The sequence below is a fragment of the Pterocles gutturalis genome, unplaced genomic scaffold, assembly GCF_000699245.1.
Source record: "Pterocles gutturalis isolate BGI_N339 unplaced genomic scaffold, ASM69924v1 scaffold1780, whole genome shotgun sequence".
In the NCBI taxonomy this organism is placed as follows: Eukaryota; Metazoa; Chordata; class Aves; order Pterocliformes; family Pteroclidae; genus Pterocles; species Pterocles gutturalis.
The window spans coordinates 15,748-39,147 of NW_010140452.1; the positions used below are offsets into that span (position 1 = coordinate 15,748).

Sequence of the window (23,400 nt, forward strand, 5' to 3'; positions counted from 1 at the left end):
GATGTTCTCTGTTTGCTGGTGAATAGATAAGACTCTGAGAAAAATCAATACCAGTCCAAAATAAGTGTTCAGGTTTCTTATGTAAGGGAATTGCCTGTTAAAAATGTGGACAATAATTGTGATGAATTACATGTTTTCCTTCCTACTTCTGGTACTCATAGTCTTAATTATCTGAGTATTACACATAGTTATTAAATACTCACATGTCACGTTTGTTTTTTTGCATCTGATTGTCCTGTTAAAAGGTACTTGGCTTTAGGAAGATATTTTTCAGTTATTATTTATAGAAAAGTGTGTTGGTAGTTATAGGTCATACAAAGAATACAGAGAAAGAGGGTAGGTCATATGACAGGCAAAGCCTTTTTATTACACTAGACTTGCCTAAAACAGCCATGCAAATTTTATTGGGTTTTAAGGTGTCTCCAGGTACACTTGCTCTGGTAAGTGGACTCTAAAAATGGTGGTTTGTTGTCAAAACTAAAGCATCTGTATAAATGCATTAAAATAAAGTATTGGTATGATCGTACTGTATGTTGGTTTATCTCAAAGAATCCCTGTCATCTAATTAGTGTGTAAAATTCAGAGAAATCTGTGGATAAAAGAGGTTTGTGTGATGAAAAATGTTGCTGAAAAAGTTTCAGTGCATTTGTGAATTACATGGAGAATTACAGAGAGATAAGGAATAATCTTATACCTCAGAGAGGCTGAATGCCACCTTTCAAAACTAGATTCTCTACCTATCTCTGTATTGATTTGCTGAATGAATCACTTAAACAATGTTGTTAATTGGGTACCTGAGAATAAGTGGTCAAAAGTGCTGGCTCCCCAGATGGCAAGTTTATTCAGTAATATTTTAACTGCGTGAATGCATTGGAAAAATTAGATAAAATATTTCCTACATTTAGGACACAAAACTAATAATGTTTTTTTTCTTTATAATTTGTGGGGTTTTGTGCCTCAGTGTTTTGGCTATAAAATGAAAATAACACTATCAACTAATGTAATTTAGTGGCTGTGAAGTTAAATCTTTTGCTTTTGTGAACAAAGAAGCAAACTTTTAAGAAAATCTATGAGAAAACTGGTATTTCTAAATGTTTTTAAGTGTAAAGTTTGGACTGTATAGCGAATAGGTCTATGACTGAAGAAAATTTTAAAAAAATATTGCACATAAAATATTGAAATGGTCATTCTTTTAACCTTTTCAATTTGAATTAAATGAAAATAATTTAAAAACAAACATTAATTGTGCAGATACGTTGTTTCTTCCACTCTGCTGTCAGCAAGGTCTGACTTCTTCATCCACATTACGGTTCTTTGCCATGTGTCATTCCGTAAAAAAGTAACTGGTTGCAAGCAAATGGTTGTAATATGTGGGTCATTGGACATTACGTGCCCAGGTGTTTAACAGCCAGTAAATGGAAGATAAGGAAATGTAGAGTCTGGATCTTCTTTGTCCAAGACAAAGCCAAATGAATCACTATTTTTTCACAGTGTAAAATAGCACAGTACATATAGAAATGGTACCTCAGGTTTATAAAGCCGTGCAGCATTTTCTCTGGGCTTCCTCCCTCGCTGCTCTCCTGCTGGTTGACAAGCTAGCTTAGCCATCTTTCCACAAAACTGCCAAGCACCACGTGCACACTAGTAACTAGGGGCTTCTGGGTTCAATTCCTTCTTCGGTAATGCCGATGAAACTGTGGCATCTAAAAAAGCAGCCTCCTGGCCTTATAACATGATTCAGCATGGTAGGTTTACTTGGCAATGCTCCGTGCAAAGTTCTGTGAGGAACGTTATGACCTGTTTATTCATTATTATTCTGTTAGAGCACTACATTAAAAGAAATATATGTACAGATTTAAAAGAGCGAGTGAGGAACAAAGAGCTTCTGTATCTCAGCTGAGTGCCTTAGCCATTAGGGTGTAACTTCATACTTTCTCCACATGTTTCTTTTCCTGTACCTTGAACAAAGTATTCCTGGCTGCAAAATGCCATCCTGCGCAGGAGGGGAATGAGTAGCCCTAGCTATCCCAGGCTGAACCTTGGTGGTTAAGGGACTTCTGTAGGACATGGGATAGATGGAGAGCAGTCTACCAGCTAAATATACACCTACAGAGGGAGCTAAACTAGTTATTTGCTCTTTGATTAGTAGGTTACTATGTTGAAGAGACACACTCTCTTTCCTCTTTTCTCTTTAAGTCGTGGTAGCTTCTGTGTTCTGTGCATAATTCCTTGCTGTACTTTGTCAATCGGTCCAAGCCCTATCAAACCACACACGCCCCGGTGGATACAGGCAGGATTCAGCTGTCTGTCTGTGCTGTTCCTTGAATAGCGAACGAATTTAAACAGAAATTTGGTACCTAGCTTCCGAGGAGGCATATCCCTATGTATGTGCAGATACTTTGGTAACCTTTAGGCTCATCAGGGAGTCAGGCTGCAGACAGAACATTTCAGCCCTTATCTCTGTGCCAGAGGTATGTGACTTTGTGATCCCCCTTCTGTACTTATTCTCCACTTTCATTTGTCTGTGTTATAATGTTTCCTTCATCTCAGACCTCTCGGCACCTGCTACCTAAAACCAGTATAATATTTTCTGAGCTTTAAAGTAGAACTAAAAGCTCCTGAAAATGTGGAGTAAGAGACAGCATTTGCTCTAAATGGCACTACTGACTTCACATGCAATCGAGTGTGTACAGACCAAATTAGGCCTTTGGGAGTAGATCTGCAGACAGAAATTTTGCAGTGTGGTAATGGTAATTAAATCAATCCACCTCTCATATACCAGAAGAAAAACAGGGAAATTAGGTAACAGTTTGGAGAAGATGGTTACTTTCTGTTCAGTTATAATGAAGTGGAAAAAAACTTGCACTTACCAAAAATGTTCCTCAAGCTGGGTGTTTTCTCCAGTAGATTATAGCTGGACCCAAACAAAATCATGCTATATGTACAACAGCCTATCGTATCTGTTTTTTATCGGAATCCTGTGATCAGACCTAGATGTGAGCCGTTGCAGAGCAAACTGGGAAATATATTTTTGAATTAAGCATAGCTAGAACTGAATAAGTTTTCATCCCCTTTTTATAATGAACCTGATTGCACAGGAACACGGATAGTCTCCCAGGCAAGGAAACAAATATTTTAGATTTCATAAATCAAAGCTAATAGCTTACACTCCACTCTGTCCACACGTGTTCTCCCAATACCTTAATTTAGGATATATTCCACTGTGGTTCATTGCTGCTACTTATTTGCATTGTAGCCTGTCAGTTTAAACATTCCCTTTTATTTAGAAGGCATTAGCTAAACTACTAGCTTAAAGCCTTATTTAAAGTTATTGCTGGAAAGGTTGCAAAAAAATCTCAAGCCGTGCTATTAGTGTTCAAGTTCAAATATTGCATATTGACAGAAGTAGTCTGCTTAAATATTTTTTTTAAATTTGTCTCATCCCCTTGAGGTTCAAGCAACTTAATCCTATAGAAATTTAAATATTGTTTCTTTTCAACTGGCCATTAAAATAAATGTAGATTTTCATATTAGGATATTTCATTTTGTAAAAATGCCAAGCTTTTGTCAAGATTCACTCCTTTAAAAATAGATTCATCATTTCAATGCAAAAACTTTTTCTATTTTGTATTTCTCATCTTTAAGCAGGAAAGATGTTTTTATAATCAGTAAAAAGATAAAAATCTACCTCTAGAGTACAGGGTCAATTTCAAGAGACTAATACAACTCAAAGACAAAATCACTCTACCTCTTTTAATAATGTTTTTTACATTTTCATTCAGAATAGGAGTTCATAAAGTGTAATTTACCTGCCACTCTTGCGTATTGTAATAGTGTGCTGCTTAAAGGTACCTTGTGAAGGTCTGTTTTTATCTCAGGTTCTCTTCTGTGCTCTGGATATACTACAGTATTTTGGACATAAATGGAATGTCAGTGTCAGGATTACTTCATATAAATCTCTCCCTTGATTGTCCTTAGCATGATCCACAGAAGAAATGGTTCATCTGAGCTTTTGTTTCATGTATACATTTCCAATGGAAGTCAAAATGGAGAGGGGATTTGTAGTTTCCACTTTTACTGTCACTGCAATTCACCATATACATTGCAATACACAAGAACTTTCTTTATTCAGGGTGATTTTCTTATTTTACTGCATTTCAGTAATATAAAAAAGCAGGACTACTTCATTCTTGTGTCAGTTATAATGTTCCTTTTCTCTTCTAGGCAGTGGCTTAAATCAGAAGACATTCAAAGAATATCACTTCTTTTCTATAATAAGACTCTGGAAAAAGAAGTAAGTTATTTTCACTGTAAATTCATGGTTGATTCCTTCTTTGCCTCATCCTAAGTGATGCTTGTATCCCTTGATTTTGTAATATAGAGCCATGGCCACAGCACCTCTCCTTCAGAGAGAAGTGCTCAAACCTTACAATAATGTTTTAGCTCATTTACATAAGAAATTTTGTGAGCGTGATTTCTGAGACTGCTTTGCTGTTTGCAAGGCTCTGCAGTTCACTTGAATTTCTTGAAATTTTAATGGTGTTGCAGAAGTGGGAGGATGTTTGATTGTCCACATCTTGGTGTAACTGGAACAAAGAATTCCTAAATTCCATCATCTACATCCTCAAAAGGCATTTATCAAACTCCACTGTTGTTTGTTTGTTTATTTTTTTGTTTCTCAAAGACTCTACCTATAGTGATAGTCTTGTAAGGATGTGAGTTGCTCATTAGTTTTCTCTATTTGCACTTGATGCTCACAGTCATTCTGGGGAAACAATACTATAAATGTTTCTTTAAGAAAAATGCCCAGCTGTCTTGGATGCAACACACTAAATGTTCTTTTGACTAATTTGTGTGATAAAACGTTTGAGATATGTATGTGCAGATGGAGTAAATGATATTGTTTCTAGTCCTGGCAGTAATGATCAGAATGAAAGATTCCTCCCTTTTAGGTGACTGTCATGACCACTAGCCTAGAAAGTCAGGCCTTTTCTTTGTTTCATGGCCTTGTAGAGCTTGAGTGTGTTGCTACATACTGACACAGCTTCAAAAAAAAAGAGTAGCCTCTTTCTGCTTTCTCATAAGCACAGGGCAGCTGATAGCTGAGCAGTTACGCTGTCCTTCAGGGAAGTAAGAGGTAGGTTTGACCACAACTGGCTGTATAAATGAGTGAACCTGATGAGAACAGGGTAGAGGAAGCATTACCATACTGTGTTCACACTGTATAGCATATATGAAAGTATCCTCTGGGTCCCATGTGGTGATCAGCTACATATTTATTTTTGTAGATGTCTTTCAGTTCAAAGCATCTGAAATAATTTTCCGATTCTTTCACAGCTCAGCAGAATAGTGGTCTAATGGCCAGCTGCCAAAGGCGTATGTTGTATGCTGTTGGCAGTGCATTCAGTGAACAAAGTTTCAAGGCTTATTGGGGCCATTCAGAGGTGGCATGAGAGAAGAAGCTAGACCTCGTGTGGTCTCATCCATAGTGTTTAAAGGATACACTGAGTGGATCAAAGGTGTGTGTAGGGGCACGTTCAGATTTTAGTGTGGGTGGTACTAACTGATAAATTCTGAAAGAGAACTTGTGAGAAAACCATATGTCCATTTTGGACAATTAGGGAATTGGGACTTGGGAGAAAATCAGGGAGGTAAGTTATTCAGCTGCATAGATGCTCCCCTACAGGGAGCATCTCTTCTAGCCTGTAGAATGCTATGGAAAGGCAAGTAGTTAATTGTTCTTTTCAGATCCAGCTTTTTAGTATCTTTCTTCACTGCCTTTTAGTGACTCATCAGTCCAGTCTTAACTTTAGAGAACTCAGTAAGAAGCCTGCCTTTGATTTAAACAGGAGCTTTTCAGGCCCTGTAGGACCTGAAAGTACAGCAAGTAATGAAGCAAAATAATTATTTAACCTAAGGAGTGAGTTGCTTGACTTCATTGGGAATTGTCTGGAGCAGTGTGAAATGGTGAAATGAATTTACAAGTGGGTTGGAATATTTTTAGATTTTAACAGCAGCTCAACATCCAAAATAGTTGGACAAGACCAGTAAGATACAACATATTCAACAGATGGAAAAACAAAACTTACTGCAAACGTACCCATCGAGCAAAGTCATATTTGTGCCTTGAAATTTAGTTAGGTATGTGGTAAGGATTGCTTTTAATTTGTCATACAATTCAAAAGTCAAAAAACTGTTTGGTTGCTAAACTCAATTTCTACATATTCATGTAAAGTTTGGTGCACCAGTTTCAAGGGCAGAACTTGGCACTATGCACAAAGACACAACTGTGTGCTTGCATTTAGAAAGTACAGCTCGTGCACATTCTGTTTTATGAGGTTTGCATTTTGAGCACTTTGTGAAAACAATCTTTGGTACATTTATTTTTAATACCCAAATCTTAAACTTCAGTAGGGTAAGTTTAATAGGCCCAACACTTAGGTCATTTCCCTCTGAGTACTTAATTGGTTTCAGTATAGACATATCTATCTCAAATAGCAGAACAATTCTGATAAATACTTCATCACTTAATTCTTATGTCTCTAGACAGGCCAATTAGAGATTCATAAATAGATTTTTTTTCATGTCGAAACAGATCAAGTTGACTCCGAAGAATATCAGGTCCTTAATTGTATCAATGGTCATATGAAGCCTTTTAACACAGACATTTTAGTTGAAGTAATAATATAGCCCCAGTAAATGTCAGAGTGATTACTAGCTATGCTGTTGGAAACAGAACATTTATACACATCTATAGCACAGTTTACACTTTCCTTCTGCTTTGTGTGCTCAGAAGTTTCCTGTCTAAATGATAGTTAATGGTTTTTTATAACTTTTAATAACTTTTTTTATAACTGTTTCAGCCCATTCAATATTTATTAATGACTGAAAATCAGTTTGTGGAATTAATGACTGAGAAGCTTGGAATCGACTAAGAATGATTGGCCATTCCTAAAAATATTTTTTTTATGCTTTGTTTTTTTAGTTAAAATTTGATGATGAATTTGGGAGGGTCCTGTTCTGTGGAGGAACAAGACAAAACCATATGATATATGGTTACTTAAGCTGTTCTTCAAGAAGCAGAAGGATTCAACACTATGCCTGATAATCCCTAGCCCTTTTTGAGTGGATGTGGAAGTCACTGAACAACAGGAAATTTACTGTTGCTGAATAGTGCCTATACATATCTCTGTCTTTAAGCTGGAATTGCAGTTGGGTGATACTTTATCTGCTTTGGAAGTTGTGTTTTTAACATTTGCTTTTTTTTCTTCTAGTATCGAGCAACTACTCTGCCTGCATTTAAGTATTATGTGACTTGTGCCTGTCTCATATTCTTCTGCATTTTCGTTGTGCAGATTCTGGTATTGCCAAAGTAAGTGGTATCTAACATGTACCCATTCCTATGTATATTTGCTCATTAATGTAAAAAATAAAAATGTGTAAGTAAAAAATTTTGGAATTGTCAGATTACAGAGGTAAATTCATGGAAATGAAACTGAACAGAGAATATTGAGGATTTCAGCCCATTTTCAAAGTTATGCTTGTTTCTAATTTTAAACACTGTCAATAGCATGGTGCCAAGTGATAGTATCAATCCTTTACTAATTTTAGTTTTTCTCCTTGCATTTAAAAATGTGTCATGATGACAGGAATGAAATTCATATGTGTAAAAAAAAATAATATAAGCTATAAATTTTTGCAACTAAAATTACGTGTAAAGTAAGTGTGACAATGGGATGTTGAAGAGGGACAAAATGGATTGCAGAACTGTGACTGTGATTAAATAAATGTATTTAACATATTACTGTGATAATACTTCTCTGTTCAGCATGCAAACAGAGCATTACTATTCATAAAATGTCTCTTGTAAAAACTAATTCTTAAATATTATAGTCAATTGCTGGAATAATTATTTTTAACAGAATTCATATATTATAAGCTAGTTTATATTTGTGCATATACATCAGCTATCTTTCTATCTGTGCATATTCTAGAAACGCTGAGAAAACTGGAAGACAGTTCCAATAAGGGATAATTTATTAGACTTCTTAAAATAGAATTTTGCTGTTGATTGTTTACCTACTGAAAATTTGGTATTTGTTTTATAGCAATTGTTTCCAAAGCCAACATTGTATATTCCTTGTGATACAGTATTTCTTGACTCATAGTCTTTTCTTCTGTGTGATGCTTTCAGGACATGATGGAAATGTCGATTAGTATTTTTAACCTCAGTTATAAATGTGAATTAGTGTTTATATTGTCAGTTGATTGACTTGTCTTGTGTTGTAGTACTTACATTTTAATTCAAAGTGAGAAGGAACTGTTAGGTTATTATAAACTGACTTTCCATACTGCAGGCTTGTTTTATAACATGTATAAAGTTTTATGGACTTCTATTCAGATGTTAGAGCATTTTCTTTGCAAAGGGTTTCCCAGCTAGTTTCTAACATGGAGGCACAAGCCACAAAGGGACACTCTTCCAAGAGTTCATCAGTGTCCTGCACATGGTTCAGTCTGACTTTAGGCATTGCTATTGCAAAATATGAAATTAGACTCATGAATAATTTTGTCATTTTGCATAATGTGTATATTTTACAAGCTCATACTTTCTTTTCATTAGTACAGGAATTAATTCAAGGAAATTCATGGTTTGTGATACACCAAAAAACAAACTTGGATCCAACTAGTCCTTTCCAGGAATGTGATTTATGAATCTGGTTTTGTGTTTTGATTTCAGTCACGAAAATTAACGTAGATTTATCATGTCATACATGTAGTAAGATGCTAATTTTACTATATCCTTATTATGTCTCTTAAACCAATTGTGTAGCTCATAATAATGTATCAGATACTTTAAATTAGTGAACTCTAAGGACCTGTATTCAACTAAGGAAGGTGTCCTCCAACTTGTAAAATCATATGGTTATATTATATGATCTCTTTCTAACAACAGAGTGAAAAATACATATGTTTTATAATTTTCATTACCAAAATGTAAATTATCTTTTGGTACGTTTATAGGGCTGCATATTAAATTGTAAGAGCAAGAGTGTAAAATCAAATTTTACCAACATGTATGGTATTCAGCTTCAAGGGGGCTGAGAATTAGTTTAAGAGATGCAAAAATGGAAGACAGAGAAGCAAGGTATTATACAGGCATCTGAATCTTCGCTCGAAACCTGTGAGCATTGCAAATAAAAAAAAAAAAAAAGGTGAAAAATCACCAGTGTTTGTAGTCATCACAAATGTAGCTTAAATCAAACATACTCCAGTGCTGCAAATGTTATTTACTTCCAACAATAAATAAATAATTAATAATAAAAATAGTTTAGTCTAAAATTCTATATAGGTTTTTTTTTCTTCCAAAGATTCTACAAGATTTTAAAACAGTGATCTTACGAGACAGGGAAATAAAGTACCTCTGTCATTGGGTTTTATTGATTCACTGTTCCATTAATCTGGTTTTGCAGCAGTGTAATATCATTGATTTCTATGGAGGCACACCACCTGCTGCTTTAGAGTAGATTTGGAGATATTTGATGGTGAGTAGCATCCAGCCAGTTGCAAGTAATATCTCAAGATAACGAGTTTTAATTTTCCTGAGGTCAATAAACTGGTGTGGTGTTTTCCCAATATTTAAGCAAAGTAGTAAACATAAATTTAATGAAGTAAACAACATCTTGGGGTGGAATTTATCATGAACAGCAGGTCTTTAATGTGACATTACAATGACAGCAAATCTTGATCATTGCATTTCCTCAGAACAGGCCTTCAGTGGCTCTATAGCATTCTTGTTTTACCAGGTGATAGAAGTATCTCGGGTAATTCACAACAACCCTATGTTCTTTATTTAGAGAAACCGTCAACTAACATGGAATTGGTAGTGTTGTTTTTTGAAATGCAAACTGGTGAACAGATGAAAGTATATTCCTGTTGAATGGGAGTTACTTCTTGTGCTGTTTGAGTAAGGGATTTGTTTCGGGCTACATTTAAGATTCTTCCCAAGTCTTTGCTGTCTGAGGCTGCTCCATTCAAGAAATTGTGTCCTTCCGTCCTGAGTCATGGCCAAATAACAATCATCTTGTTCTATGCATGGAAGGTGGCTAAGAGGCCTTAACATAACATTTTGAGTCAGGTGCTGTTTGTTTTCTTCATAGAAAAGGTAGTGCTTAAAAATTTTGTCTGAAGACAGGCATGTAAAATATAAGACAACAGAAATGAAAGAAAACCAGCATTATTGTCTATTTTTCTGCTGTATCTAATTTAAAAGAAAACTCAAGTGGAGTTATAATGCTCAAATTATTTTTCCTGACACTGAAACTGCCATACGGTTAGTCTAAGTAGCCATTGCATCCACCAGCAGCTTAGGGAAAGCATCAGTCCAATTAGGAAAGAAATAGCTACTATTAAATAGCAAAAAAGTCTGAATTCAGTATTGCCTTGTGTAATTGTTGCTTGTAATTGCTTCATTATGATTTTATCACCTCAAGAGAATTTGCACTCAAATAGTTCAAAACATGAATGTTAATTAACTGTCAAGCTAAGGAAATTCTCTATGTCCCATTAAGGGACTTGCTCCGTAAGTTACATATTTTCCTAAAAGTTACAAAAGTGCAGAAAGAATACTGTCTCTTCTCCATTTTTCAGTATCTTTATCTTCATACTATTTTTTTTTTATTTTTCAGATAAAATGCTACCAACAAGACAGGAATATGTATAAATATAATTTTTTTTCCCAATCTCATAGCACCTGTTAAAAATTAATTATTCAAAACAGATATTTACTAATGAAACTGGAAAAAATATTAGAAGGATAGACAAGTTCAGAAATTATTTGGACTTGAAACTATCTGAAGACTAGGAAGTTCTCATATTGTTTCCTTAATTTTAAACTCTGTCCCTCTGTAGGTTATTACCAAGGGTTGTCCTGTCAGGGTTCCTGGTGAGGTACTGTAGCAGAAAGCAGACCTTTCAGAAATGAGGGCATTCCTTGAAGCATAGGAAGAGGCAGGTAAAAAGTTAGTTGGCTTATGGAATCCCATGTGCTCTTCTGACAAGATTGTTTGCCCACATCTGTCAATGCAATGCATTTGGTGACTTGTGCAATGTGTTTGATGACTCTACACAGTAAAGGTGAGATTAGTTTACTGAGAAGACCTGTACTGTTTTTATAATGTTGCAGTGATAAAAAAATAAATGCATGTTATGACTTTCCTGTCATTGTTGCCTCAAATGAGGCTTGTTTATGGTGGCACTTAAATTGTAATATTTTGTTTCCCATTTTCAGCTCACTTCTTTCCTTCTAGGAGCAGCATGAAGCTATTTCAGCATAGCCTAACTGTAACAGAAGTCTGCTGTTCCCAGAAAAAAAGGGGATGTGGGGGACACAAATCTTGCAACTTTTTTTAATCTATATTCACCACTCAAATCTGGGTTCTAAGATAGATCTTTTCCTTATCCTCAGTCCTTTTCTCTTTGTCCTGATAATCAGAATCTTGTTCACCTTGCTATGTAATTATTTTCTTGTGCCACCCCAGTAACATCATTGATCATGTAAAACAGCTACAAAGACCTTTCATTCTTGCCAGTTGCCCTCATGATTAAGTACTCTTCACGTAAGCTCTCCCTGTGCCACGTTAATTTTATTTTCCTTGCTCTCCAGTTTGTCTCACAAACATCTTCATTTCTTCTTCTACAAGGAGGCACTACAAACTTTATTCATAAGGCTATTCTTGTGTTGAATCATTTCTTAAGGTGTCCAGGCTCCTTTTTTCCATCCTTCGTGTCAGAGGAAGAATACCAATAGTTTGAAATGCAGGAATGGTTACTTGAATCTTACTAAAGGGCATACATGATTGGAAGAAGGACATTGAGGTGCTGGAGCATGTCCAGAGAAGGGCAACAAAGCTGGTGAAGGGTCTGGAGCACAGGTCTTACGAGGAGCGGCTGAGGGAGCTGGGGTTGTTTAGTCTAGAGAAGAGGAGGCTGAGAGGAGACCTCATCACTCTCTACAACTACCTGAAAGGAGGGTGTAGTGAGGTGGGTGCTGGCCTCTTCTCTAAAGTAACAACTGATAGGACAAGAGGAAATGGCCTCAAGTTGTGCCAGGGGAGGTTTAGGCTGGATATTAGAAAAAAATTCTTCACTGAAAGAGTGATCAGGCATTGGAATCGTCTGCCCAGGGAAGTGGTGGAGTCACCATCCCTGGAGGTGTTCAAGAAACGTGTAGATGTGGTGCTTAGGGACATGGTTTGGTGGGTTACGTGGTGTTGGATTGATGGTTGGACTTGATGATCCTTGAGGTCTTTTCCAACCTTAATGATTCTATGATTCTTTGATTCTAAGTGCTTATGCATATATATAAAAAATAAGCCTGTTAATAATATTCCTTTTCATTTATCTCTGCTGTTGCTGACTAGATTTTAAATTCCTACAAGCAGAGACTGTAGTTTTACATACGCTGATGTACAACTTACTGTCTCAGTCTCAGTGATAAATTCTTGGAGAACATGTATTCATAAACAATAACAATTTTCAAATAACTTCTAAAAGAAACATTATTTCAAGATTAATATATGTTGTGAATTGCCGTTTTTTTTGTTTTTCATCAGCTGTTCACAGCAACCCTAAATCTGATGAATACTTAGCATATAAGAGGTTCTCTGAATGATTGGCAGGGAAGCTCATAAATTATTCTCCAAAATGCTTTTAATGGCAGCAATACGGCATCAAATTGGTTTGTGAAATTAATGCTTTTTTGTTCTTTTCCTGAAAATAGCTACTGTAACACTGTTGTTGAAACAGATCAAAATGTTTTCCAATATTTGTACGTAATCTAAGGAAATTGATCCATAGAGTTCTACTCCAAAATTTTCAGTACTATTGTTTCTAAAATGTATATATTTGAATTCGGATGGCATCTCTAAAGACCAGAGATGTATGCTTTTATTAATAAGGTATTTTAATTCTGAATCATATATTTATGGAGGAGCTAACTTAATATGTAACATTTACTATGGTTTTGTGGAAAAAGCAAGGAATATAGAACTTATTTCTAAAATATCAGGCCAATATTTTTAGCATATAAGGTTTGATAAAGTATATTTGATGATTCTCAAAGGAGTTGAGAGGTATTTTTGAATTCTGTAAAAATGTCAAATCTGTGGTTAAAACTGAAAGCAGATGCTCAGGTGAGGGACTTCATGACAGCATCTAGTTCCCTTGCTTAAACAACTCAGTTGGTCCAGAGCTTCTGATCTTCTATTGGCATTCATTAAACATAATTAGGTCCCACTGCATCTTTCAAACATGCTAAGTAGCTCTTGTATGGTGCCTGATGGAGCAATTACCCTCTACTGTGGAACTCATATAGAGAGATTTCCACAGTTGCGGGATGAATGATGCACAAATTGTTTCTGCATCCCTGTTTCTGTTCACTGAATATCCAGTGACGCTATTTTGGCTAGACTTTCCTTTTTATAATACACAAGAAATGAATGAGTTGGAATGCTGAGTAAGGGTGATTTCAGGAAGAGTATAGATTACTCAGTTGTTTTTTTTTTTCATTAAAGTCTGTTGGGTTTTTTTTTCTTCATAGCATTTGCTTTTCGTTCCTATCCTGTCCTCCAATACTTCAAAATCTACTGTCCAGCCAGTCAAATTTGATACGAAATGGAGTGTTCAGAGGTGTTGAATCCCTGTCTATTATGAAACAAAAGTCAGGGCTCTTGCTGACTAAGTAACTGCAGCATCACAAATATCCCAGGTTCTAGCTGTGAGACACTGAAAACTGGATGTCATTGTCCCACGCTATTGCTTTTCCTACCTTTGTGAGGGAATGTACACTAGCAATGAGTTTGTTTTGTGTATCTGTTAGACTCTTAAATGATAAAATCAACAGCATAAAAATAAAGCAATAAGGATCTTCTTTAATACAGGCTTTCTAATGTAAAAACAAAACATTTCTGCTCTTAATGCACTCTGTCATCTAAATTATTTGTGTGGAAATTATTATCTTCTCATGGTAATAGTTTTGCAAAGTGCAAGGTAAAGCCAATTTAAGCATTCCTGAGAGTTGAGAAAATGGCAATAAAAAGGCCTGTCATTCTGGTAAGGATTGAAATTGTTTTTCCATGGTGTTGATGTTTAGAAGTTGCAACTTGTACATCGTAATTTTTCATATGATCACTATTATTCACAAATGCGGAACAGAAAAATTAATACATGTTTTCTTATTTCTTGTAGAACTTCTATTCTTGGAATTTCATTTGGGGCTGCATTTCTCTTGCTTTCCTTCATTTTGTTTATCTGCTTTGCTGGACAGCTTTTGGTAGGTATTCAAGGAAATGTAATCCAGTAGTTAATGGTTTTGTTTAAATAACATGTTCTGATTTTGCTAAGCCTTTGCAGAGTACCAGTTAAATGAGAAAGGCTTGCACTCTTAGATGTCTGAGGACGTTGTTTTGTCCATGTTAACTTGCTATAAAATGTCCCCATTTATCTGAAAAACAGAAAATGCTTGTAGGAAAAAGAGGTTCCAATGGAACGGTATCAAGAAGTATTGGGACATACACTCTCCTGGGGCTTTTATTTATAATGCAGCTTAGGAGCGATACAAACATATTTTCCTGCATTTAAAGGGATGGCTAAGCAAATATCCCAAGTCAGAGTTGAGAAGTCATGCCACTTGAATAGTATCTAACACCTACTTTCAATGCTGTTTTTCCTGTGTCTTGTATGTACTGTAAATGCTTCCCAGAAATGGAGACCAATTGTTGCATTTCTGTTCTCTTGTGAGATGTCGTGTTATAACATAAATAGCTTGAAGAGGAGCTATTTATGTCTATGTCTTTATGAGTTTAGCTGCTCTAACGCAGAAGCTGTGCTGCTAAGAAGCCCTTCAGCAAGTAAGTTATGACCATAGTTGATGCAGCGCTGTCTTTCCTTCACATGGGTGTTGTTCTGTAAGGTGACGGATGAGAGGCAACTAACAAGAGAGGCAGTAGGTTTATCTTTCCCCTGGCCTCTCCCTAAGATTTCTTCCTTCATGTCAAAATCCAAGTATTGTTTTGCAGCTTTAACCACAGCGACACCCTATATTGTGTTTCAGTAACATATCCATTACCTGACCCATAACTTTTTTTTTCTTTCTAGAAGAAAAAGCCTGAAATTCTCATGCAAACAGGTATCAATATATGAGCTTTAACACTATAGTGTTAACAGAAATCAAGCTTTATCATCCTAATCCCAATAGGGTTTGGGTTGGGTTTTTTTGCCAGTGTGGGTTTTTCCCACCTCTTTTCCTAAAAGGGTAGACTTTGGATTCCCTTGCAGAATGCATGTAGTACATGTGGATGTGCTTGTATACACACACCCGAACATAATTAAAGACTTTAAAATCACCAAATATCTCTCTTCTAAAAATGCACAAAAAAGGAAGAGAATTTTTTGGGCTTGAGTGACCCTGACGGATGAACTGTACTGGGTTACCCTTGGCTGGTCACCAGACACCCACCCAGCTGCTCACTCACTCTACCTCCTCAGAGGGACAGGGGAGGAAAATAGGATGAGAAAGCTCATGGATTGAGATACAGGCAGAGAGATCACTTACCGATTTTTGTCACAGAAAAAGCAGACTCAACTTGGGGAAAATCAATTTAAATTATTACCAATTACAATAATTTTGGGTAGTAAGAAACAAAACCAAACATCAAAGCCACCCCATTCCTCCCCCCAACTCAGTTTCACTCCTTCACTCCAGACTCCTCTGCCTCCCCATAGGCAGCACAAGTAGGGGTGGAAGGTGGTCAGTACATGAACATTTCTTTCTGATGCTCCTTCCCTTCATGCTTTTGCCTGGCTCCAGTGTGGGCTCTCCACGGGCTGCAGTTCCTTCAGGAACATCAACCTGCTCCAGCATGGGTCCTCCACGGGCTGCAGTGTGAACATCTGCTCCAGCATGGAGTACATCCTCCTCCTCTTCCTCCTCCTCTGCTGGAGTGGGCTGTGTCCAGCACAGGGCAGCCCCAGCCCCTCCTCACCAGGGCCACCCCTGCAGGCCCCATCACCAACCTGGGCACCTGCACCTGGTACATAAACTTGCAGTAGTAATCGAATATTTACAGTGGGACCTACAGTGCCAGCAAAGACAGCAATATCTAAGTTCAAGTTAGGACACCTGGCTGTCACTGCATGATGTTCTTGTCTCAATACTTTGACACTTTGCCCTCTCAGTCTCCACCAACTATAAATGTCTATAAATGTCACCGCAGAGTCAGTCACACAAAAACCAACTTTGAACGAGTTTCTCTGTATGATTTTCATTTCAGCGGTAAATGAAAAACAAAGCATCCAGACTGTAATGACAAAATTAATAGCTCTTATGGAACTTAATTACAATATTGTAAGAAGAGATTTATGTTCACTCATTCTGAGTTTATTATTAGTTCATTTTACTGTTCGGCAGGACTGCAGCACAGTCCAACTAAATCTATTGTGGAGTGATAATATCAGCCATTAAAAAAGAATAGGAATGTTTCCACCAAACGATGCGGCAGAGTGGTAGCACAAGTAACCAGGTGATGGACTTCAGAACCTGCCTTTGTGGTGTGCCATTCATCCCCTGCCGATCTTGGGCAAACAGGCTGAAGGCAGGGAGAGCTGACAGTTCTCATAGAAACAGTCATTTGCCCATAGGCATCAATCCTACCTGAAACTAGCATATGTCCTGAAATTTGAAATGGAATTTTGTCATTTATGTTCTAATTATTTCTTTCTGTCTATGCATTTTTTTTTTTTGCTTTTTTAGATAATCACAGTATTCAGAGTTAAATCTTGGTATTATGAGTTTTTTTGGTCTTAAAGATCCTTTTTGGCTTATATTTTCATATTTTAAATGCAGTCTGTTCTTTTTTATTAATTTTGAATATTTTCTTTGAATTTTCCTTTAAAGGCTTAATTCCCAAATTACATGCAGCTAGAGGACAGTGATTGTCCTTTAGTTCATATATTTTCAGTGTCTTTTCTCTTTAGATTATTGATGAGTTAATAGAATGACTGTGAAATGCCTGAAACCTGGTAATGGTTAGATGTGTTTTACCTCCTGATGTGAATGCAAGGAAGCAGAGATCTGATTACCTGACAATACATTGGAAAATGTAATGCAATCAATAGAAAAGAAACACAGTAAGCATGTAAAGGAGAGATCACTGAGGTAGCTGAGGTAGCTAGCAGAAGAAGTATTAGTCTCAAGCAGATTTTCTTTGTGCATTCATTCAAATACGGTCTCAAAAATTTCTTTGCATTACCTGCGACATGCTTCCACTTAACTGATACCACATACTCTTTGTACCGGTTATTTTCCATCAGTATGAAATGGCTTTTTGTTGCATGTTTATACCTTGCAAACTTATTTAGCTACTTCAGCTAATAAAGAAGATTAGAAGTAAAAACATTTATTTCCTATCATCTCATCTGAACATGTTTACAGTCTCTCTTAAATATCCAGTTGAACCATGGAATTAGCAGAACACAATAACAACAAAACAAACATCAGAAATAACTGGCTCCACAGTTATGAAAGATGCTCTGATTTGAGGTCACCAGAGCATCTAACAAAGTGCAGCCAGTATGTGAGCGGTCCCGTCCCTGCTAGAAGAGATCACGTTATTTATTAGTTGCATTACAATTGCCACACCACTGTATAAAGAGTGATACACAATCTTTACCTTCATTTGCAGAGATTTGTATTTTACTCTAAAGTACTTGGCATTGGTACTTTACAGTCAGAAAGACTGTGTACACTTAAAATACTTAAAAGCTCTGCAAGGATAGGAATGAGCATCAGCGCTACTTGGAAATTATTTTAACCTGGAATCTTACCTCTGATGTGAGTGTCTCTCTTAATGCAGATACAAATGGAAGACAGAGTCACTTCAGTTTCTTCAGTAGTAAGGCTTTGTTGGTAAATTAAGATTAAAATAGGGATGGGGGAAGACAGGGAGAACCCAGAAAGGCACTTGGGCACCTACAGTAGGGTCTATGAAAGAGGCTCATCAAACCTAAAAGTCATTCTGATGAGTCTTTGGCACAGGCACTGCAACGGTAAATCCATCTTCACTAAGTTAGGTTCTATGTTCAGACTCAGGAACTGTTAGAAATGTACTGACTTCAGTAACAAAAGTCCTTCACCTTACTCCTTCTTGAGTTAGCATGCTTATGACATGTTATATGATTGTGACTAACTGAAGAAGTTGCCAAACCGGGTGAAAACCACAAGTTTCTTATGTCTGTTGTGCCAGTAAGTTCTCTTTTAATAGTTTTTGATGAGTGACACTATCTTGATTTTTTTTAAATCCCACAATGCTGCCTTTTAGTGTCTTTGCCCAGGATGAGATTGTAAGTTATCTCCAAGTAAAGAGCTATCCGAGTGTGCTACCTAATTACCAACAGTCCAGTATTAAAACAATTTTCCCTGCAGTTAATTAATAAGAAGGATGAAAGCAGAGAGCACACAGATTGTTTTGAAGGTTCTTTTACATGTATTACCTGAGAAGTGATGTCCATGATGTGTAAGTACTGCAATATGGTCACAGATCAGAGCTTCTGTTGTGTGAGGCAGTTTCTGGGTGGTAGTGTCTTACTTGGAGATCAAGACTTGGTCAACGTGGAACATAGCATTCAGAACTCCTTCCTCTAGTTCTGTTCCCTGAGCACCATCTTTAAAAAGTCATTCAGGTTTGCTCTTTCTCAAAACCAGTGGCTTTTTAAATAGTTCCTATGAAATAGAACAGCTTTGACAAGAGGGACTGAGAACGTCTTACCTTAAAATAGCATATAACACAGGTACTGTACATTTTCTTGAATGAGGAAAGCAGCACAGGAAGCACCAAGACTGAACTCTGAGTGCCTAAAGGCGTATTTATACAGCTTTCTGTTGTGTTATCTTCTTTGAATGAGACAGTTGAAGTGAACCACCTGGCCATTTTAACATGACCCTTTGTGAAGTGTAATAAACACTGAAAAGTAAGGTGAAATCAAAAATGGGATACTGGTTTTAGTTTTTCTTGTTCTTTCTCTATTCAGGATTATAGCTTTTGTCAAACCAGTTGTATCCAATATAAGTTGAGCAGACTCTTCACATGGATGCTGTTTGTATGTTTCAAAATACCTGGCTTAGATTTACATACAGGTGCCACTATGGACTTCAAAGGCTTCGTGTTACAGTACTTATTTTAGAAGTACTTTGGTCCTTTTTATCAATAATAGGAAAGTATATAAAGTCTAAGCTTGTATGTCTATAAAAAAATCACCCTTCTCCAAGTTGAGGTCAGTGTAATCACTGTCAGCCAGTCAGCCATTTCTTTGGATTTGAACTTTGTTGTCTTCTTCAAGTCCGAGTGAAAATGAGCATGTGAAAAAAAATCTGAGTTTGGGGCCTTTTTGATTCTCTTTATTTCATTCTTTGTAACATCAATATTAGTGAAATACTAAGGTGTATTTAGATGCAAAATGAAAGCAATAATAGAACTGTAGAAAATGTGGTTTACTGTCTTTGTGTAAATAAGAGGTCTTCAGTCAAGGTGTTCCAGCCTCTGCTAGCATGTGAAGCAGAAGTGTGACAGCTCTTGCGACACTGTCTTTCATCTATAACGTAGCTGTCACAATTAATTCTCGCACCAGTTCTTTGATCTCACTCAGAAAGACAGCATTCATTTTGTTAAATGCTGAAGTAGGTTTTTGTGTGTTGAAAGACAACACAGGATACATTTTAGTAACCTGAATATTCAAAATAAGTTATTACTCACTATCATGCTGAGCTGTCATATCAGATTTAACATGTTCAGATTAAAAGGTAATAGATTACTCACCTTCCATACTACAAATACCTATTATTTCTGGTTGGTAAATTATAAACACTGAACCATATTCTGCCAGCTCAGCTTAGAATAAACACAGAAACTAATGCTACTGAGATCTGATGTTTTACCCTTCTTGCATGCTTTCTAGAAATCATTACTTTCTTCCTTTCATCTCATTCTCCATTTTCTTACCAAAATTGCAAATGAGACATAACATTTATAAGACAAATTGTTTAACAGGAGCTAATGAATCAACAAAATAAACCTGCATATTTCTGCTGGTGCTATTAAGAGTCTGAATTTAATGATCACCCCACCACTCCAGTTCTGCTTCCAGGAGTTCCCTGAATTTTCAGAAAGACTGAACTGCTGCACTTGTACCACATGCAGACTGGATTTAGACTGCTCAAAAGTACAATGAAGTTCAGCAAAACTGTTAATTCACATGGAGAATTACTGATCAACAATGTATTCTTTCATGTTTTCCAAGGAATATCTACTCAATGGTTTAAAGATTTTTAGTGTGAATCAGGATTTTGTTTTGTTTTCCTTTCAGGAGCCTCATTGGCTTAACACAAATTTTCCTTTCAGGAGCCTCATTGGCTTAACCTGTATAGGCTCCTCTCTATGTTATTAGAGACACCTGTTTAACAGAGCAGGTGGACATGACAGCCGTATGAAATAGACTGTGCTCCTTCCCCCGCGGAACTCATAGCTGTGCATTAAACAGCCTGTCAAGAAATGCATCACTGAGTTCTGGTGTGCTTCTGTTTTACAAGTGAAAGTAACTATCCACAACTTCATTTTTTGAAGTTGCAGTCTAACAACACTCACATTTTTCTTCAGGTCAGTGTCAGCAATATATGTAATTTTAGCAATAGCAGCTGCAAGAGTGGAATCTCTTTATTGATTAATCACACTGGCTAAATGAAATATTGTTTTCTGAAAAGTATTTTGTTTTCCAGAACTTTTCTTAGTGATTAATTTTCCCAGAAGATGAATAGAAGCAGAAAAAGAGCTCTTTAAAGAAATGTAGAAATAGGTCCAAGTAGTTTCTCCTTGCTAAAATACATTAGCAAAGTCAGCTGATGTTGATCAAAAGTCTTGTAAACAAAGGAATTGTTTAGAATTATTGCAAGGAGTTATGGTAAAGAAGTTACAGAAGTCTGTTCAAAAGTCTACAGGTACTTGGAAAGCAATAAAGCAGTCATCAGCCATAAATGCTGTTCTCAGCATGGATATTGCTAAGTAATCTCAGCAATTCTGTACTGTAATTTTTTCAATTATTACTTTTAAAAAATGAAGAAAGTTCAAATGTAACAACTGAGAGTGTTGATGTTAAAGTAGAAAAGTCTGAGAAGTCTCCATCATTTGATGTCAACATTCATGTATTTAGATTTTGGTATTCAACAGAGATTTTCTGTGTGAAACTTTATTTTCAGAATTAACAGAATACAAGCTGTTGGTGCAGAGGAAGCCATCAATTTACGTTGCCAAGCACTAAAAAAGCATGAAAACGTTGTTTTCATGACATTGTTTTGCATCTGTTTCTGAGACATGTTTTTTGAGGTTCTGGAACTGAGAATGGGATCTGCTAGAGCTTGTTGAATCCAGTGGAGTTCAAGAGCCAGGGGAGATCTTCTTCCTGGTCCACTTGAGCCCAGTTTGATGGAATTAAAGACCCAGGGGATCCTTCTGTCCCACTCCCATTGATGGGGAGCTGTCAGTACCATGTCCGAGGTACAGCCAGTGGTGAGGCTGAGCACGTATTCCCAGTAGGCACACAGGTATATACTGTACACAGGACAACCACACAGATACACAGAGAGAGCAGTTCTTTTACTTACCAGCACCTACATAGAAGCAAGCAGCAGTCCTGTAAATATGAGCAACACTGATGGTCTAGTTCCTCATTTATGGCTGATGAGGACTGAAGTTTCCTAGTGGAACATGGGGCACACCCTGACTGTCATCATCCCTGTCGTCATCCACAGGCATGCTCGTTTGTGGGTCACTCAGTATGGACTTTAAGTTGATAAGATATCCATGCCCAGCCTCGGTGCCCCTTATGCAGTGATTTGCTCAAACCTTGGGTCTCTCCAAATGTAGATCTCCTACTTACCAGCTAGTCCAACTTGAAGTTTCCTAATGGTTACACACACACTCTCCCACACACTCTGTGGGTCTCTCCAGGGACTGGTCTGAGACACTTCAGTTGCTGGCACCCAGGCCCTCAGTTGCCACAGACATGATTTATCTCGCTCCAGTGTCTGGCACCTGTCCTGTGCTACTTGCCATGTAGTCCAGCATGAAATTTGCTAGCATTTGCACACATGCAGGCTCCAAATAAGGACTGCACTTGCACAGAAGATGGTTAGAGATAGAATGTAATAAGAATATGCAATAGACTCATTCAGACAAGTCTTTACATGCAGCAATTTCCTTTCATCCCTTCTATTCTCCATTTACCGGCTCTTGTTCCTCCATGGTCCACATTTGTCCCATCCTCTAAACATCCTGTAAGTTGTCCACATACCTACAATGTCCTTAAAACATGCCGTTATGTTTTACACAATCTGAAGTTTCTCTCTGCTCCACTGCAAAATTACCTGCCCAGTTCTGGCATGCTATCCTTTTAGGCAGTAACCACCCTTAGTCTGCAGGGCATCCTGGAAAGGCAGTTTTTTTCATTGAGGCTTCTTGGTAGGTTTCCTATCAGAAACTCTTGCTGAAGCATCCTCCTTCGATGGTCTTAGGAGCAGCAGATTCAGTGGCTTCTGTTCTTCACTGATTAGGTTACTTTGGTTCCACCATCTGTCATTGCCCTTTTGATCATCACCAGGTGGCCTTTAGTTAGATAAAATTCATGATAAAATGTGTCTGGTTTAGGTCAGATAATTTATTTTTATCATTAGCTTATTCTCTTGGAATTTCTTATCCTAAATAATTTCCTTAAGCAGTATAGCTTCCTGTAACATAATTCAGAAAGGAGAACACTATGTGCTGCTTTGTCTATATCATTTCTTATCCACTTTATATTCCTCATACTTTCTCAGTGTTCTCTGATAATATTAAGTAAATAGAGAAAATGATAGAGAAAATGAGTTATTAAAAGTGAATACTTTTGTGGAACTGTCTTGTTCTTTAACTTTTAATTGCCTTTTTTACAGAGGTTTCAGTAAAGCTGAATTTGACATTTGGAAAGGGCACAAGGTGCTTCTAGGCAACCTTATCTCCTCAGTGCTAAAGTTTTGGAAAAATTAGTGTTTATTGGATGTGCCACAAATTGTTTATTCTGTGTGAGCCTCTTGTGTCTCTAGGCACTATGCATGTATGAATGGAGGCCATCGCAACGTGTTCTTGGAAGAAGGTTAAATGAGTTTTATTGTTAATTTTTGCCACTATAAAAGAAAAATTTTCAATTCACTAAATACTCTTTGTGTCAAATTGTAAGACTGATTGTTGTGTGAAATGCTTGTTTGTTTTCTAGATAGTTTTAGGGAAGGTTGATTTGCTCTCCTGAGTTACCTTTCCCTTAAAA

At 36.9% G+C, this 23,400-nt stretch overlaps 1 protein-coding gene across 1 annotated transcript in view; it reads left to right on the forward strand.

Annotated features, from left to right (window-relative positions):
* The window catches only part of ADCY2 (adenylate cyclase 2 (brain)), a gene marked incomplete at its 5' end in the record, with an annotated part of 79,177 nt that overhangs the window by 15,491 nt on the left and 40,286 nt on the right, over positions 1-23,400 (forward strand). The window contains 3 exons of the mRNA XM_010083650.1: positions 4,225-4,294; positions 7,275-7,372; positions 14,245-14,329. Of these exons, the coding sequence (XP_010081952.1) occupies positions 4,225-4,294; positions 7,275-7,372; positions 14,245-14,329 (253 nt within the window). The remainder of the gene's footprint in view (positions 1-4,224; positions 4,295-7,274; positions 7,373-14,244; positions 14,330-23,400) is intronic.